Here is a 16,685-nt window from a genome sequence, read left to right as displayed (position 1 = left end):
GGTATTCTCGGCACAGCAATTAACGGGATTTGAACAGCGGAACTTTGTAACTGAACAAGAAATTTTGTCTGTTTATAGAATTAAAGAGAAAGTATTATCACATAAAACGAAGCAACTTAAACAACTTACATTGAAAGAAATGTTTAATAAAGTAAACAAATAAATATTAAGCTTTTTTCTTTTGTAAATTTGATACCCTTTAGATCATAATTGTTCTTTATTTCATAAATTACGGTTTCATATTTTTAATTTTAGATTTTATGCGTGCCATCTTACGAGATTTAAACTGATGATCTATAATCCGGAATCGCCGAAGTCCAGACGAGTCCGGATTAACGACTTTTGACTGTATAAATGTGTATGTGTACTCTTCGAAAGTAAACATGCATATTTGTGTATTGAAGTATAAATCATTATAGCTTATTGATCTCTTAAATATTATTAATACACATACGTATACAATTAGGTTTTGATGCATATTTTACCTGCAGAATTTAAATTCTGTTTCAGTTCATGTTAGCAATGATTTAAATGAAAATTTGTAGCATGGCACATATAAAAATAAAAGTTTTACTTTACAGCACTTTTACTAAGAAAATTATGGTACATATAAAAATTGCTAAGAATAAGAAAACCCTCTTCTTTTTGCTACTTTCTCCTTTTTCAATAATGAAATGTCCTTCAGTTTCATGCAATCAGGACGCAATAGAACTTATCCTTAAATAGGAAGCCAAATTTATACATTGGATTTTTCTAGTAAAATTCCGTGCATTACCAAATGATCTGCTTTTTAAAATTCTCTCTACTTCAGTAATACAGTGAGAATTTACACCTCCTTGAACAAAATTAAACATTTCGGAAAAGCTAAGCAAATTCATTTTTGAATGTACGAAGTCAGATCACAAATCAAAATACCGGTTTTTATCTGCCACACTAATGAGTGAGAGCGCCACCTATAAGTGAATTGAATCGTCGATTGAATGACGATTAAATATAACTTGTCCAAATCTACATGTACTCATATATGTAATACATGCTTACATGGTTTGGCTGTTGTGTATACACCTGAAAATTCACCAGATACGTGGCAGTTTTAACAAATGTTGAAATTGGGGATATGTCTAATTAGAAAATATCACAATTTACATTAATTTTTAAATTTATGCAGATTTTTAAGAAATTGAATTACATCTTTTGTTTAAAAATTTACATGCACAATTTAAATAATAAAAATAAATTATGTGCTTTAATAACCAATTTCGTTTTTATGTGTGTGTATTTTAGGCAAACTTATACATGGGGTGACTTCAACAAAAATTCTCCAAGAATAAGAGTACCTGAAGAAGAACTGAAAAGAGGAAACCTCATTTCAAGGAAAGACTTGAGTAACATAAAGCATAAATTTGGGATTTCAAATACATTAAGCGGGTGTCATAATGAAAACGATGCTCTTAGTGTAAAGTCATGGGTTGAGGGCATGAAGAAAACGCAGACAATGTTGTTTTGTTTTATAAAGAACAGGGAATGAAGCATGATCATCTGAATGAAAATGATTTTCTCCTGATAATCATGCCTCCTGTACAAAAACATATGCTTAAGGTATTTGGATGTGAAGATAGAATTTGTATTGACTCTACACATGGGCTTAAAAATTATAATTTTGAGCTGGTAACTTTACTTGTGATTGATGAGTTTGAAGAGGGATTCCCTGTTGTATTTTGTTTTACATCATCTGTAAATTTTGAAACAATGTCATTTTTTTTAAAAATTGTACATTCTGAAGTTGGTGACATTAATTGTAAAATTTTCATGTCTGATGATGCACCAGTTTTCTATAATGCTTGGGAAAGTGTCTTCGGTGCAGCAATGTGCAGATTACTATGTGCTTGGCATGTAGACAGGGCATGACAAGGCCATTTGAACAGCATTGGTAATAAAGAAAAGAAAAATAAAGTATATAAAGCATTAAAAACTATTTTATATGAATTAGATGAAACTAGGTTTACTGTTATGCTGATGGAATTTCTTACTGAGTTAGAAGAAGATAGCAACACAAAAGAATTTTATGTCTATTTTAAAAAATATTATGCAAATCAGGCAGAAATGTGGGCTTATTGTTATAGGAAATATGCCTGTATAAATACCAATATGCATGTAGAAGCCTTCCACAAAATTTTAAAATATATATATTTGGAAGGGAAAAAAAAGTAAGCGTGTGGATAATTCTATAAAAAGCTTAATATGCTATTTGGAAGATAAAAATTTTGATCGGTTATTAAAATACCATAAAGGGAAGATGACAAAAAAATTGTCAGTTTCTTTAAGTTTTACACAAAGAAGGTATGCTATTGAGTTCAAATTGTGTAAAACTGAATGACAACAATTGGAAAATTAAGTCCTCACAATCTGAAACGGTGTACTATAATTAAAAAAAATTCAGAACACAATTGTACTGGTAAATGTGTAATATTTTGTAGGTCATGTAATGAATGTGTGAGTACATTTACTTGTTCATGTCCAGATTATACAATTCAAAACAACATGTGTAAACATATTCAAACAACATGCTGTTTTAATTTCTGAAAATAAAAGTGTTGGTGCCAATGTATTGTACACAGGTTCACTGGCAAATTTTCGAGAAAATGTAAATGAAAGCGCTATTTCAGTAAATGATAATACAGTTGAAAAAAATAACAATATTTCAGTTAAAGAAAATAAAATTGAGATTCTGAAAGATAAATTAAATTCAATAATAATTAATTTAAATAACAAAACAGACATTCAACCCTGTATACACAAAAGTGTATTAGGCCATGTTAATGCAATTCAAAATCTTCTACGAATAGATGAAGAAAATGCTACACTAATTTCTAAAGATATAGTTTCTCCCTCAGAACCAAGTAACAAAAAAAAAAAAAAAAAAATAGTCCCACAGAAACGTTTTTACTCAGTAAAAAAGCAAAGTTCAAAAAAACGTTTAAAATTAGCTAAACCTTCTACCAGTGAAAGTTATGATTTCCAAAAAGTACTTTTAGGTGACCCTGTCATTAATTTTGGAAATGATCATATATATTAATAGTACAAAATCTCAAATCCAGAAGTCCAGTAACTGAAATGATCTATTGTCTCCATCTAATATATACTTATATTCCCCCCCTTTTTTTTTAAAAAAAATTGTTCTCTTGATATAGTATAGGAACAAATATGACATTTAAGTGAAAGCAAGTGTGGTATAAATGGATTTATGTTCCAATTAACATTTAATTATGCCCTTGAATAAGATCATCATAATACATCCTGTGGTGTAGAAAAATTAAAATTTCTGTTGCTCTGTGCTTGCATTTTAGCAGCATAATAGCCAGATTTCATAATGATCTGAAAGACTAAAAAATTTTAAAACCAAATAATTTGCGATTTTTATTACATATAAAAATTGGTGTTTAAAAATTTAGTATATAAGCACCCGTATTATATTGATCATTATATTATGTAATTTTAATTCCATGCTTTTAAAAATATTATAATAGTAGCTGCATATTTATTTTTTTCTTAGGATTGTTTTCTCTATAAATTCATTTGGTACTCTTTTGTTTTTGTGACCAGATTCAAAGATGTATGTATGCATGCTATATAAATGAATGTATGTGTACATGCATGCTATATAAATGAATGTATGTGTACATGCATGCATCTATGTATGTATACATACACACATTTCTGAGTCCAGTCCTGATATCAAAAGAGTACCATTCTTTTATTTGTGTTACATGTGCAACAGTGAAGGTAAAAGTTGAGACAGGAGATACGAATATTGAACTTCTTTTCTGAGGTGTTTTAATATTTGAAAAAATATGTTGCATTATTTAGTATAAGATAACTGTAATTCATACTGCATAATTTCAGTTACTGTATACAAATTATGTGTTTAGAAATTGTATAATTGCTATATGTATAATTTTATTTTTATTGCTATATATTCTTTTTTTTTTTTACTGCTTATATGCGTACAGAAATAAAAGTTTAAAAACCAAGAGTAGTGTATGAGCCACTGTATAGAATTATTCTTATTCTCATGTCTATGTGTACACTAAAGAGATAAAGTTATAAAAAAATATTTAAAGGCAAATTATGATTTAATATCTGTCATGATTAAAATACTACATTAAAAAATTATGCATTCAGCAACTGCTATAGCATTATTATAATGTATGCATTTAATTACTACATATATAAATATATTTAACCCTTTGGGTACTCATCAAATTGATTAGAGAGACTTGTCATCTGCTTACTTGGGCGAAGATTTCAATTTTGTTTCATGTATATATTTATTTATATTTTGTAACTAAAATGTTGTTTCAAAAATATATTTATATCACCAATATAAGCATATTCCAAATAAAATGTATTACTTTTACATATTAATCCATATAGTGACAAATTAAATCCATCCCATGGGCATAAAAATCTTCAAATAATTCAGTACTCAAAGGGTTAGCACAGTTTTAAGCAAGAACAGACCCATTTATTTGAATAATATTAAAATAATGAAAACAGAAGTACTTCATTTTTAAACAATTTGATACATACAAACATTTCAAGATGCACATTTATTTTCCAAATGTTAGGTCACAAGATTATCGTGCTTATGATTCTTTAGCATTTTTACATAATTCTTCAAAAATAAGTGGGAGTAAAACAGTCATCCAAATTCAAAAGTTTTGACTTTGACTTATGACTTACTTTTTTCTGGTCATTAACTACCAAAGAGTTTTCGCCAGTAGATCGCATTAAAGTGCACTAGGCAAAGATATTTTCAAATAAATGGTACTAGGGAAGTACCAATACCCGTGGGCGAAGAAAATTCAGCTGCGTGAGCAGGCATATCTTAATACTTACGAAAGTAGGCATTCATCATAATCAAAAGCTTTAGAAAGTCGAAGCTAATGCTTTCATCAGGTTTCTATTTCTTACTGGTGAGGAAATCACCTTTCTCATCACCATTAGTTCCACAGTGGAAAGATAACCACTGAACAGTTCTGAGCTGAAAGTATCTCAAAATTTGTCTAGGCGTCTTAAAATATAGATCTGATATACAAGTAAGATCTATATTTAATAAGATCTGATATATAAGTAAAATCAGTACTTTACTGTTATCAGGACCATATTCAGAAATGTATGTATATATGCAAGTGTGTATACACATACATATATACATGCAGACATGAACGCACATACATTTCTGAATCCAATCCCGATAACAGAAGAGTACCGTAAAATCTATTTAGCCTATTCTTTGTGATAAGATTTCACACTGAGAAAAATTATTACCATCTTTCATAATTAGTGATAAGCATAGTAATAAGCAGACAAGTGGATAAGACTAAGGAGCATTGGTAGTTTGAACACTAGTGGACAGGCTAGCTGCATGGGATATTTCTCGTGTGTCACATGAACAAAAGTCATTTTCTGTTAAATATACTTCATGAAAGTCTTCTACCCTCAAGAAGATACTGTTTTTATGCTTTGTAATAATCAATTAAGTAGATAAAGAAACATTCTCATTTACTACCATTGGTATAAAACTCAAGAATCTTTTTTAAAAAATCGTACAGTCTCTTATCAATTGTAATATTTTTATGCATATTCTGATTTATGAGTACAAAAAATTTATTTATCAAAAAACAACAAATTTATTTTTTGATATTTATAGTTCTACTGAAAGAATACAGAATCATGAAAATTCACCATAATTCCACAATCGGAAATGATACCAAATTATAGGAACATAGGCAGTAGATGTGTAGGCAACAGTATAAAATTTGTTACTCCTTACAAAATAAAAATCCAATGCTGGTACACAATACAAAATAAAAGGCATCCAATGCTGGTAGCTGTTATTGGAATATTTTATTTATATAGAAAAAGAAAATGCTTTGGATGTCAAGAAAACTTACAGAATTTCGGCTAGGGATTAATACATGACATCTGAAATCATAAGCAAATGGAATTAAAATTGCAGATTAAAGACTGTGATTTCTTAAAATATAATTACAAACTCTGGGAACTAGTTAAGGTGATAAATTATGACATATTATTCAGAAAAACCTTGACAGTAAAAGAAAATAATGTATATAGCAACACATACAAGTGTAAAATGCTCCACAGACTCGTCATGAATACGCTAACGTTGCAAAACTTCAAAAAATACATCTTTATTTTTACATAACACAATGAAATGAAATAGAATTATTTAGATGAAGAATAATGCATAAACAAGTTTCATGTTAATTTCTGAATTATTTTTTTCTTTTGGGAGTTACTGGGTTACCTGATTATGGGTTTACTGGGTTATTTTATGAGTTATCCCACATCAACATTTTAATATATTGATTCTCTGAATAATCATTGTACTTTTTATATTTTACTAGGAGCTTTTGTTAGTATAGTTTTGCCTACGGAAAAATACACAAAAGATAGATTTCTTACAGTTTTAAAAGTAGTTTAAATAAAAAAAGACGTATTCTTAAAATATTTTTCTTTATTGAATTTTACGATGTTTACAGTACATGAAATAATAAGAACTTAGATATCACCAAGCATTTTCAAATACACAAAGAGTAATGAAATTTCGCAATGCAATAATTTTTATCAATTATTATATTTACGCTTTATTTCAAAGCGTATCAAAAAGTTATTCGGTATCGAGATAGCAAATTGAGTGGAATATAAAGTTGTATTTGTTTTCGAAATTAAGAGTTACATACTTCACTTATCGCCCCTACAATAAATTAAATATGAAATCATATCAGCGTACCACAAAATAACCAAAACAAATAAACTACTTCTACCCAAGAAGTACAAACAAGTTACCATAACGTTAACAAGTGCATTTCTTGTATGCTAGTTTTGCACAAAAATTGCGTTTGGCGATCGGAAAATGAAGCCAAAAGTTCCTGGCGCAATGGTCCTCTCTGATTGGTTGAATTTCTCCAGTTCCCGGCGGGTTTTAGCCGCCCGTCTTTCTTGATCCTTGATCCAAGGCCAACTAGACAAAGAATGATGCCTTGCTTGATTGGACACTAGGAATCTGGCAACGGTAAGTTTTATGGTTTCACGATTAAATAATAATGAATGAATTTGAAGGTAACGAAGTGAAAATGATAAAGTATACTTTATTCTCTTTAATATTTTTCGCCGGACCGCTCATAAAAGGTATGATTTTAATTTAGCAATCTGTATTCCTTAATTTATAAGCAAGATAAACGGCAAACTCTTAAAAAAAAAACTAACTCTGTCATTCTGGGCGATTTTAATGGAAGAGATTTTTAGCAACTTTTCAGTATTGAGTATCTCTCCCTGAGATTTGCAATTTTGGCATTTGGTAAAGCTCAGATTTTCGAAGAAGCTATGTATTGGTTTTTTGCCTCTGCTAATGCTCTGAAAAATAAAATTAAGAGCACCCCCTCTCCCCACCCCCCCAAAAAAAAGATTATTTTTCGGTGTTAAATGTACCGTGATAAAAATATAGTGTACCTCAAATCCTAAAATCTGATTAGACTTGAGTTTAATGTCCTCTAAATCTTAGTACTGCATACTGCACTTACTTTATTAGGTTAAAAAATTGCGTTTGATTGCAAAAAATGTAATCAATGTAACTAAACCAATGGATGCACAGTGGGCAAAATGTGTGTATTTCTACGAGACAAGAGATGTACCTTTAATGCATCAGGAATTATTCAGTATCTGAAATTCCCCCTCCCTTTCAAGGAACATCAAATATTCAAGATACTGTTTATAAGGAATATTTTAAAAACTCTTAATTTCTGTTGAAGTTCAAAAACTGCATGTTTGTTTGTACTGTCAAACGTTTTTTATAACGCGAGTTTCTTGCCTTTTTTGATTTAAAATATGTCTGAACATCCAAGCTTAATTTCATTACAATTATTATGTGTTGTTACTAAAACTCAGCAAATTAGGTTCATTTTGTGCTGTTTATATTTTACTTTGTTCTTTAATATGCAGTGCTCTGTTTATTTATTAATCCATATTAGATGTGCATAAAATCGAAGACATTCCTGTTTTCATGTTAATATTTTAAAATTATTTTCAGGTGCTTTAGCTGACAGAACTAGCTTGAAAATATATGAAGATATTCAAAGTGATATTTTCTGCTTTCGTAGATTAAATGCTACGCACCAGATAGGCTGTTCTTGTAAGTAATAGTATGCTTTTTTGGGTGAATCTTTACATTATGGTAACTCGGCGAAAATTTGGCGACCAACCCTGCTACAGCAACCTGCTAGTTTTGTTTTGGATGCCATTTTGTTTTCACGAAGTAAAGGCATTTTTTTTTTTAACTCAACATTTTTTCCAACAATCTGCTAGCCGAATTACGCTTATACTAGAACTTTTATGAAACAAAAATGCTTAATCATGACGAAGATTAGGTGCGAAATTCGGAGAAAGTGCAGAATCGCAAACTGCTTGCCGCGTTTTTAAGAATTGTACATTACACGGTATCCATGTACACGTCGACCTATTTTTCACTTAAAAAAATATCCCAGAATTGCACAAAAATGGCATTGCGCACACTCTTGTAAAAAACTCACATCGACATATTTTCACTTAAAAAGTCAAAGAAAATTGACAAAAATCCAATTCTTCTTACTCTTGTAAAAGGCGTCAAACAAATAAGTGGGTGATTCTGCACTTTAGCAGCAAAATTGTTTCTTAGTGCTTATGAGCTAAAATCACGATCGGAATTTTCCGGAAAATGTCACATGACATGTCTCATGATCTCTCATTTCTCTGAGACAAAATAATCTGTGATTCAAACTGTGTACTTCACATATTATTGCTAAAGTCCTACCTAGTAACCTTTATCGCCTTACCAAAATGTTGCCAAACTACATGTTAGCATATTCTAAAGATTAGCCCTTTTTTGTTATTAATTTTGTAATTTTTTAGTTGTAATAGATTGAAAAGACTACATAACAAAATGTCACCATGTATGTTTCATTGAAAAAAAAAAAAAAAAAATTGTCAAGAGAACATGAGGTGTGGTGATTGATAAGTACCCCCTTTTAAAGCTTTCAAATCGTTATAATAGCTTATCATTATATATAGTACAAAGTCCTTGATTTGGAACCGTCAGGACTTCAAGAACTTCAGATTTTGGTATTTTCTGGATTTTAGATCATCAGCTTAAATCTACAGAAGTTTAAAAATATAAATTAGTTTTTAATGAAATAGTGAAACATTTATGATCTTAATGGATTCATCAGAATTTACAAAATATATGCAGTATATGTTTTAAAAAATATTGCTGTGAGTGTATGTTATTTAAGCTGTTTCATTTTTTGTATTAATACTTCCTTTGCAATGTAAAAGGTATAATTTCTCTCTCAGTTACTTGTAGTATATGTGTTAAAAATTCCTTGAAATCTCTTCGTTCTTGAAAATCTATCGGTTGTATTATTTTCTGGGTTTAAAAACTATACTATGAATTTTTCATTTTATTAATTGATGATTAATTGGACCATTGTTATTGCAATGAATATCATCTTCATTTATTATCATTTGCCCATATTTATTCCCATATTCCATTAATTGGAAAATTTTGCTATCAGAAAATTTACTGATCAGAATATGGTTCCCAGTCAAAAGCCCACTGAACGAAAGCGAACGTGACAAAAGCCCATAAAAAAAGCCCACTGTGATAATTGCCCACGCGACAAATATCCACAGCGATGAAAGCACACATTGATAAAAGCCCACATAATCAAAAGGGACTTACGGTTTTTTTATTACTACAAAATGTATTTATAATTTTAATTATAGTAAATGGAGTACTTAGATCTGATTTTTTTTAATATCTCAAAAATATGTTTGTCTGGTGTATTTTATAACTGTTTTATTTGTTTATTTTTATTAGGTTGAAAGCAAACTTTCTGCTCTCTGATTAAGTGATTAGCTATAACGTTTCGATGAGAAATCCGAAAATGCATTTTATTATTTATTTACTTACTAGCAGCTTCGCTGCCAGCCTTCGTCTGGCTTTTAAATGTACCCGAAAAGTGGCTGAAGGGAACACCAAACGTTACATTTTAAAACTGCATAGAATTTTATTCTGCAGAAAAACTTCATAAAAAAAAGTCATTCCATATAACAAAATTACAATGAAATAAGCAATATCCCTTAATACAAATATTAATTATCCTAATAAATAAATTAACCAACTTCCCTTTGCAAAATCTTTAAGAACTCAAATGGTATAAAGGAGGTTAAGAACATTGTTTCCTAAAAAAATCACTCATACTTTTCAATATCTTAAAAACAGTGAAATGTAATAACATCAAAAAATACATAAAACAAAAATTTCTGAAAAGCAAAGTATAATTAATGATATTTTATCTTATATTTTCAAGAGAAAAAAATAGGTGCTACTTTGGTAGACGGTTGCACGGATTTTTGGCGATTTACATTGCCACTATTGTTGGCGCGGTTTTTACAGTCATCAGCCATCTTGAAAAATGCTGTTTTTACGTATTTTACATATATAGTAAAGTATTAGAAATTTAAAAAAATAAATATCGTTAAAACTAATGGATTAATGTTTTGTTGAAATCATTGTTTTTTAAGATGGCTGGCAAATGTAAATAAATACATTTACTAAGAGTATAAAATGCTAAAGTAAAGTTAAATTATTACTTTCATATAATAGAATAAAAACTCCGTTATAAAAACATTGCGCCAACATTTAATTGGATTAAAATATTACTTAAATTGAATATTGAATTAAAAACATCATACCAACGTTTAAAAGAATTAAAATATTACTTAAATACTTTAAAAAGTTTTATATTATTTAATTATTTAACATTAAAACATATGTGGCAATAAATATCTCGGGAATTTTTGAAAACATTGTATTCATTTTTGGTTGATCTTTACAATATGGTAACTGGTAGTTTGGCGACATTTTGGAGGCGATAAAGGTTACTACCTGGGACTTTGGTAATAATGTGAGCAGTACTCAGTTCCGATTATGCATTATTTTGCGTGAGGGAAATGAGAGATCATGGGATATGTCATGTGATATTAATGGACGAATTACGGTTCTTTAATCGGAAAAGGGGGGGAAATCGGGAAAAAATCTGGAAACTTTGTATTTAGCTTTATTATGTGTTGTGTGAAACAGTGTTTGTTAATTTTTGGATCCCATGGCCCTAACTAAAGTGAATTTGAAATGGGTATTTAGGCATTGTGATAAAGAGAAGTTTGCTTTTTATTTAGCGGAGGAAGTATGGAGGAAAAATTCGCAGAAAAAATCTTTCAATAATTTTATTGAATGAATTAGAAAAGTGTATCCGCCACGTAATCAAGATTCTAAAGAAGATTAGGTAAGTTAGTATTTTTAATTATTTGAGGATATTATTTTTATGCATTGTTCTAAATGTAAGGTGGAAAGGAATTTGGTATTATTGGGAAAATTGTTATTAGCAATGATTTAGTTTAAAGTAATTAGGATTGTAAGGTAATTTTTATTAATTTAATGTATGTGCTCATTTATATTTTAAGTAGTGTTTTTGAATTTAATTATATTTTAATGAAATGATAGTTATTTTGTGAATTTTATGTTTGTAGGCATTTGGTATACGTTTTAGTTGAAGTAAACGTGCATGGAAATAATTTAAATATCTGACACTAAGTATTTGTAATGGTTGCGGTATGAATTCGTTCGTGAGGTTTATAATATAATAGATGATTTAGAGGTAAAAGTTTTTGGATATTTTATTTATTTTATATGTGGAAATGTTCATATTTGGAAAGGGTAAATACTTTTTCGCGATCAGGTAATTTCATATATGTTCTTTTTACCGGGTTTAAAGATTGAGAAAATTGTCATGTATTTTCGTGAAATTTTTCTAATTTATGAGAAAAAAGCAGTGTACATGGATATAGTGAAGAGTGTGCGCAATGCCATTTTTGTGCAATTCTGGGATGTTTTTTTAAGTAAAAATAAGTCGACGTGTACATGGTTTAGTGATATTTTAATTAAATGATAGTTATTTTGTGAATTTTATGTTTGTAGGAATTTGGTATACGTTTAAGTTGAAGTAAACGTGCATGGAAATAATTTAAATATTTGATACTAAGAATTTGTAATGCTTGCGGTATGAATTCGTTGGTGACGTGTATAATGTAATAGATGATTTAGAGGTAAAAGTTTTTGGATATTTTATTTATTTTATATGTGGAAATGTTCATATTTGTAAAGGGTAAATACTTTTTCGCGATCAGGTAATTTCATATATGTTCTTTTTACCGGGATTAAAGATTGAGAAAATTGTCATGTATTTTAGTGAAATTTTTCTAATTTATGAGAAAAAAGCAGTGTACATGGATATAGTGAACAGTGTGCGCAATGCCATTTTTGTGCAATTCTGAGATGTTTTTTTAAGTAAAAATAAGTCGGCGTGTACATGGTTTATGTGTATGTGTTATTTTGAAAAACGCGTAAGGAGTATGGTATTGTGCACTTTTTCCCAATTTTGCAGTGAATATTTGTCATGATTAAGCAGTTTTGTTTGATAAAATTTCTAGCATAAGTGTAATTCGGCTAGTAGATTGTTGGAAGAAGTGTTCAGTAGATAAAAAGAAAAGAAATATGTCTTTACTTCGTGAAGACAAAATGGCGGCGGGGAAAAAAAAAATAGAGGGTTGCTGTAGGAGAGTTGGTTGCCAAATTTTCGCCAAAAAATCGCCAAGTTACCATAATGTAAAGATCAACCTAATTTTTTAATAAAAGTTGAAGTATACAATTCTAAAGTAAAAGAAAATTATGTACTTACATTTTTTAAAGTATTTTACCTGTATATTAATAAGTACCACACACACACACACAAAAAAAAAAAGAAAAAGAAAAGGTCTTCTAACGATCTTCATCTGTGATCCACGTCTCTCGCACTTCATTGAAGAAGCAATTAGCGAGGTTTTCTCCAAAAATTTAAAATAAATTTCCTCTGACGCTATTAATAGTTTATAAATAAATCTTTGATTAGAAAAGCAGACAACAAAGTATCGGTTATCATAAATAACTTATCCAGCAATGGGTTTACCATAAGTCGTATTACTCAGTCGTATTACAAAATCCGCGCAACCGTCTACCAAAGTAGCACCAAAAATTATAATGAAATGAGCTGTATCCCTTAATACAAATATTAATTATCCTAATGAAAAAATTAACCAACTTTCCGTTGAAGGAAAAAAATCATGAAAACTTTACAATATCTCACAAACAGTGAAATAAGCAAAAAATAACATGAAAGAAACTCAAAAAACAAAAAATTCCGCGCACAATTTTTTTCTGCAGAACATTTTTATAAAAAACATCAATAAAATGTATTATATATATAAAATAATGAAAATGAAATATGCCAATCTCTTAAAAACAGTGACATAAGAAATACGATGAAAAATTGTTGCCAAGCCCATATTTCTAAAAGTATGAAATTATTGAAAATGATGCGATTTCATTAAAAATCTATCGACAACAATAAGAAAGGAAAATTGTTGCCAAAATCACATTTTTAAAGATGTGAGAAGTGTACTCAGAAGCTTCATTTAAAAAATCTTTTAAAAATACAAAATATTATCATTTTTCCAAAATACTTTTTGTAAAAGTAGTCGCAAGGAGGAAAATTTAATGTGTCCAAAAATTAAAGAAAAATAAACTACATTTTTAGAAAAAATCCCGTTGAAAAAGTGTTCACTTTGTTAAATAAATTCGTATTTAATCGATTTATTGAAACACAAAATTTATTTTAAGTTCGTAAAATAGCTAAGTGCCTACATTTCATGACGATGTGAAAATGGAGTGCTTAGAGTAAAATCTCGCTTTTCTATAGCCCATTATATCTCAAAATGATGCGATTTCGTCACAAAACATAAAATAAAAAAACTAATTCAAATTTCGAAAAAATCGCTTCGAGGTGCACTGGCTCTTGTGTACCAAATTTCGTATGCACCTATGTACCAAATTTCGTAGCCGTGGGTCTATTAGCTTACGCACAGCGCGAACGAAAGACACACACAGACAGACTCTTTGTTTTATTATATGTAGAGATTTAACTTTGGTATGTGTATGTGAAAATGAAAAATATCATTCTGAAACTCCTTACATGCTATTTTTAAGGTAATAGGGCTGAGATTAAATAGAATTCTGTTTCATTATTAAAACTATTAACTTTTTAATTAAAAAACACTCGAATTTTCTTCCATTTTAGTTTTTCCTTTAGTTCCTTTAATTTCTTGTAGTTTCTTTTTAATTTAGTAATATTAAAACAGTTTTATGTAATTAAGCTTAATGAAAACTTGGCTAAGAGATATTTTATTCTTTACTTTAGACTGAGCTTATCAGTGAAGTTTAAACATATTTCTGATTGAAAGCTTTTTTTGAATGTAACAATTTAATTTGCGATTTTCTAGAGATATTTTCTTTTAGATTTTTGAATAAATTAAAACTGTCAGCTGACACCCTGTCAGAAAATGGAGTCCAAGTGTAAACTCTGAATCTTTCAACTATAGCAGTTTGGAATATTGCTTTTAATTTTAAGGCTAATCTTTGGAATATGGTAACAGGTAGTTTGGCGACATTTTGGTAAGGTTATAAAGGTTACTAGGTAGGACTTTAGCAATAATCTGAGAAGTACACAGTTCGAATCACAGATTATTTTGTCTCAGAGAAATGAGAGATCATGAGACATGTCATGTTACATTTTCCGGCAAATTCCAATCGTGATTTTAGCTAACAAGCACTTAGAAACAATTTTGCTGCTAAAGTGTGCAGAATCGTCCACTTATTTGTTCGGCGCTTTTTACAAGAGTAAGAAGAATTGGATTTTTGTCAATTTTGATTTTTTAAGTGAAAATAGGTCGATGTGTACACGGATAAAGTCAAGAGTGTGCGGTGCCATTTTTGTGCAATTCTGGGATGTTATTTTAAGTGAAAATAGGTCGACGTGCACATGGATACAGCATATGTGCAATTCTTAAAAACGCGCGAAGCAGTGACCGATTCTGCACTTTCTCCCAATTTCGCACCTAATCTTCATCATGATTAAGCACATTTGTTCTGTAAAAATTCTAGCATAAGCGTAATTCGGCTAGCAGATTGTTGGGGGGGGGATACATGCTTTTACTTCATGAAAACAAAATGGCGTCCAAACAAACAAACAACAACAGCAACAAAAAAAAAAAAAAAAAAAAAAAAAAAAAAAACTAGCAGGTTGCTGTAGCAGGGTTGGTCACCAAATTTTCGCAAAAAAATCGCCAAGTTACCATAATCCGAAGATTCACCAATTTTAATTTAATTTATTTATTTTGGGGGAATGGAACAACTCTTAGAAGTCAACATATCTACAAATTTAATTACAATCACTTCAAACTATAATGCAGCATTTTATTAGAGTTTGTGAAGATTACAAGGAACTATGCATATAATAAAACATCTAATAAAATTTTGTAACTATATTAATATATATTTATAGAGCCATCAGATTCAAAGTTCGTTGTTTTTAGATTTTAAATACACATATTAGTATATAAATTAATCATTCATTAATAGTATTATGTACAGTAATAGAAAATTAGTATTAATGTTTCAAATTGTAATTTTTTAATAATTTGTCTAGCATTTGCTGTATATTTGTTAAAAACGTATGGCTATCAGTTATGCAACATAAAAAATATACAGAAAGCAGCTAATTTTATATAACAGGTGATTGTGAAAGAAAAATTACAGTTATATTGCTCTTAAATCTCCCTAGTGTAACTAGCCGTTTTCTAATTAACATTAGCTTAAATTAAATCCATTATCCAGTAGAAAATAATTATTGTGAATTACATCTATTGACGTCATTTCTAAGGAGTCATCTTTTGAAAGAGACCTTTATTTTTTGAGAATATAAACAAGCATTGCCAGGGAATATAACATTTCTAAGACCATCACATCTACATCCAAAATCCTTTAAACCCGTGAACGGTCGCATTTATAGAGTGTTCACTATATTTTTAATAAAACATGTTCATTTGCTACATTTTGATTTTTTGTCAAAGCAGAGGAACAGTGGTTCTATTGCCTTAGAAGTATGTGAAATAAAAAAAAATGTACACTATATAACGAAAATGGAATTAGATTCAAAAATACACCTCTTGAACATGCATGAAATTCATTATTCTGTTCAAAATAAATTTATCTAAAGGAAATGTTTAATAAATATTAGAAATCAAAAGCTAAGTCAGGTCAAAGTAGTAAGTGTCATTTCGTCTGAATATATCTTTTCTTAATCATAAAGTGACTTTTCGAGCAGTGAATGAAACGGGAAAGAGAGAATAAGTGCGAACGGCTGTGGGTGAAACGACGCTATTTCGTACTGGGCATGAAAAGAGGAAGGATGGAATGGCACTAAGCCAACAGCAGGCATGCTTTCGTGGAGGTCTTTTTAAAGGAAACTCGTTCGTATACATGTTAAATAAGGGGAAAACCACGAAAGCGCCCATGCAGTCAGCCTTTCCACCGGATTCGAATGCCGGTTCGAACTACCAGTGTTCAGCACTGGCCGCTTGGCCAGTGCTGAATTTTTGCCGCTTGGCCGCTGGTGAGCCTTGTGCCTACATGA

General features: G+C 29.7%; 1 protein-coding gene across 2 annotated transcripts in view; it reads left to right on the top strand.

Moving 5' to 3' along the window:
- The window catches only part of Nct (Nicastrin), a 102,005-nt gene that overhangs the window by 4,550 nt on the left and 80,770 nt on the right, over positions 1 to 16,685 (top strand). Inside the window, exons 1-2 of one of the 2 annotated variants that reach the window (XM_035370003.2) lie at positions 7,077 to 7,215; positions 8,114 to 8,215. In XM_035370003.2, coding sequence (XP_035225894.2) covers positions 7,131 to 7,215; positions 8,114 to 8,215 — 187 coding nt within the window. In that variant the 5' untranslated portion in view covers positions 7,077 to 7,130. Of the gene's footprint in view, positions 1 to 7,076; positions 7,216 to 8,113; positions 8,216 to 16,685 lie in introns of those variants that run through there. The other variant, XM_035370005.2, reaches the window with a different exon arrangement.

This window comes from Stegodyphus dumicola, chromosome 1, assembly GCF_044657685.1.
Source record: "Stegodyphus dumicola isolate Sdum_Otavi_A_Nest chromosome 1, ASM4465768v1".
NCBI classification, from domain to species: Eukaryota; Metazoa; Arthropoda; class Arachnida; order Araneae; family Eresidae; genus Stegodyphus; species Stegodyphus dumicola.
This window is presented reverse-complemented; position numbering and strand designations above follow the sequence as displayed.